Source organism: Manihot esculenta, chromosome 2 (assembly GCF_001659605.2).
Source record: "Manihot esculenta cultivar AM560-2 chromosome 2, M.esculenta_v8, whole genome shotgun sequence".
Lineage (NCBI taxonomy): Eukaryota > Viridiplantae > Streptophyta > Magnoliopsida > Malpighiales > Euphorbiaceae > Manihot > Manihot esculenta.
This window is the reverse complement of record NC_035162.2, coordinates 33,232,356-33,234,960: the sequence shown is the minus strand read 5'-3', so window position 1 is coordinate 33,234,960 and position 2,605 is coordinate 33,232,356. Positions and strand designations below refer to the sequence as shown.

General features: G+C 43.6%; 1 protein-coding gene across 1 annotated transcript; it reads right to left on the bottom strand.

Annotated features, from left to right (window-relative positions):
* Positions 1-1,269: 1,269 nt before the first annotated feature.
* Positions 1,270-2,007, bottom strand: LOC122723089. Its single transcript, XM_043953845.1, has one exon. It carries the CDS (start codon positions 2,005-2,007, stop codon positions 1,270-1,272), a length of 738 nt encoding a protein of 245 aa, XP_043809780.1.
* Between the last annotated feature and the right edge of the window lie 598 nt (positions 2,008-2,605).

The window sequence follows — 2,605 nt, the reverse complement described above, 5'->3', positions numbered from 1 at the left end:
ACTGTCGGGTCCAAACCTACACAAACGGACTCGATTGAGGTGTCAAGCACACTCTAAACAACTCATAAACAACTCTACAACAACTCCCCAAAACCCCTCTACAAGCTCATAAACCAAACACATAAAGCATGCAAAAGAAGGCTGGACAGGACACTTTCGGCGGCAGGTTCGGCGGCCGAATGTCCTCTCCAGAGACGAAACTCATGCACCTTCGGCGGCCGAATCTCAACTTTCGGCGGCCGAACCCTTTCGGGGGCATGGTTCGGGGGCCAAACCACACTCCAGAGACGAAAGTCTCCTACCTTCGGCGGCACCTTCGGCGGCCGAACCTCCCCTCCAGAGACGAAAGTCTAATCCTTCGGGGGCAGGTTGAGGCAGCCGAAACCACCTCCTCAACGCGTTCGGCGGCCGAACCCTCCTTCGGCGGCCGAAGCTGGGTTCTCCAGTTAGGCAGAACCTCGCTCACCTCATGCTCAACTTCCCCCAAACCTTACTCAACATGCATACAACACTCCACAACTTGCACATATGCTTATATATGCACAAAGGGGTCCAAAACTAGCCTATAACCCCAACAAAACACACTCAACTCATCAAATAGCACATAATCACCTCAAAAACTCAAAACATGCAACGACCCATGAAAACTCCTTAAAACCTTCAAAAATCATGAAAACATGTAAGAAATCTCCGTACTCCTCTTGTAAACAAAAGGATGGAAGATCCTAACGTGAAGAAATGGAGGAAACCCTCTCCAGATCATCACACCGTCAAAACGCAACCTTTTTGCTTAAACTCCTCAAAACATGCTTAAATCTGAGTAAAACTCTCAAAGATTGGAAAGAACACATAGAAATCACTTAGAGAGGAAAGAAGACACACCTGAGGCGGCTGGGGAGTCGGAAAGCTTATCCCTTGACCGACTGAGGGCCCCCTTAAATAGTGGCTGGCCAAACCTCCTTCGGCAGCCGAACGTGCCTCCTAATCCATGCAAAGTTCGGCGGCCGAAACTCAACCTTCGGCGGCCGAACCTGGCAATTCTCCTCTATGCAAGTTCTTGCCAAAACTCAAGTTTTAAAATTCATTTAAATAAAAACCGCTAAAAATATGTGTAAAAACATCCATGATACCCTTTGAGAGGAAACCGGCTCCGAAAAGTCCATCGGAACACCGGAATTCCAGACCCCACTCTAGCCGGGTATTACAATGGATAAGCTAACACCTCCCCTATTTAGCTCGAGGTTAAGCTAGCACCTCCCCTGAAGCTAGTTATTCTAACTTCGGACTGGTACAATTGAAAGCTAATGGTTGCTTTATTTCTATCTGCAGGTTTTGGAATGTTACAATTCTCCCCTCCTTAAAAAAATTTCGTCCTCGAAATTTACCTGTCATGAATAGCTGAGGGTGTTGTTGCCTCATTAAGTCCTCACTTTCCCATGTAGCTTCCTCTGTTTTGTGGTTTCTCCAAAGAATCTTCACTAATGGAATCTTCTTATTCCTTAGCTCCTTTATTTCTCGTGCTAAAATCTTCACTGGTTCCTCCTCATAAGTCAAATCAGGTTGAATATCAATTATCTCAGAAGAAATGACATGAGAAGGATCAGATCTGTATCTTCTCAGCATGGATACATGGAAGACATTATGTATCTTATCTAATCCAGGGGGTAATGCTAACCTGTAGGCTACCGGACCCACACGTTCAATTATCTCATATGGACCGATAAACCTAGGACTTAACTTTCCCTTTTTGCCAAATCTGAGCACCCTTTTCCATGGAGAGACTTTAAGAAACACTTTATCTCCAACTTCATATGCTATATCTTTTCTCTTCAAATCTGCATAAGACTTCTGTCTATCTGAAGCTGCTTTCAACCTTTCCTTGATAGTTCTCACTTTCTCTTCTGTTTCCCTCACCAAGTCTGGACCTATCACTTTAGCTTCACTGAGTTCTGTCCAGCACAATGGAGTTCTACATTTCCTTCCATACAATGCTTCATAAGGTGCCATTTTGATACTTGCTTGATAACTGTTGTTGTATACAAATTCAACCAATGGAAGGTATCTCTCCCAGCTCCCTTCGAATTCAATAACACAACTTCTAAGCATATCTTCCAGTGTTTGAATTACCCTTTCAGATTGCCCATCTGTTTGAGGATGAAAAGCTGTACTAAAATTCAACTTAGTACCCAGTGCTTCATGCAATTTCTCCCAAAATCTGGAAGTGAACCTCGGGTCCCTATCTGAAATAATGGAAAGAGGTACTCCATGTAATCAAACTATTTCAGTGATATATAATTCTGCATATTTCTCCAATGAGTAATCAGTTCTCACTGGCAAGAAATGAGCTGACTTAGTCAATCTATCTACAATCACCCATATGGCATCTTTTTTCCTTGGTGTCAGTGGTAATCCCACAACAAAATCCATAGTGATCCTATCCCACTTCCATTCTGGTATGGAAATAGGGTGTAAAAGACCAGATGGAACTTGATGCTCAGCTTTCACCTGCTGACAAGTCAGACATGTAGCCACAAATTCAACTATATCTTTCTTCATACCTGGCCACCAATAATGCAGTTTCAAATCTTGATACATTTTATTGCTG

Bases quoted from the DNA above. Each gene is read 5' to 3' on its own strand.
- LOC122723089 (XM_043953845.1), bottom strand. From the start codon at position 2,007: ATGGCACCTTATGAAGCATTGTATGGAAGGAAATGTAGAACTCCATTG.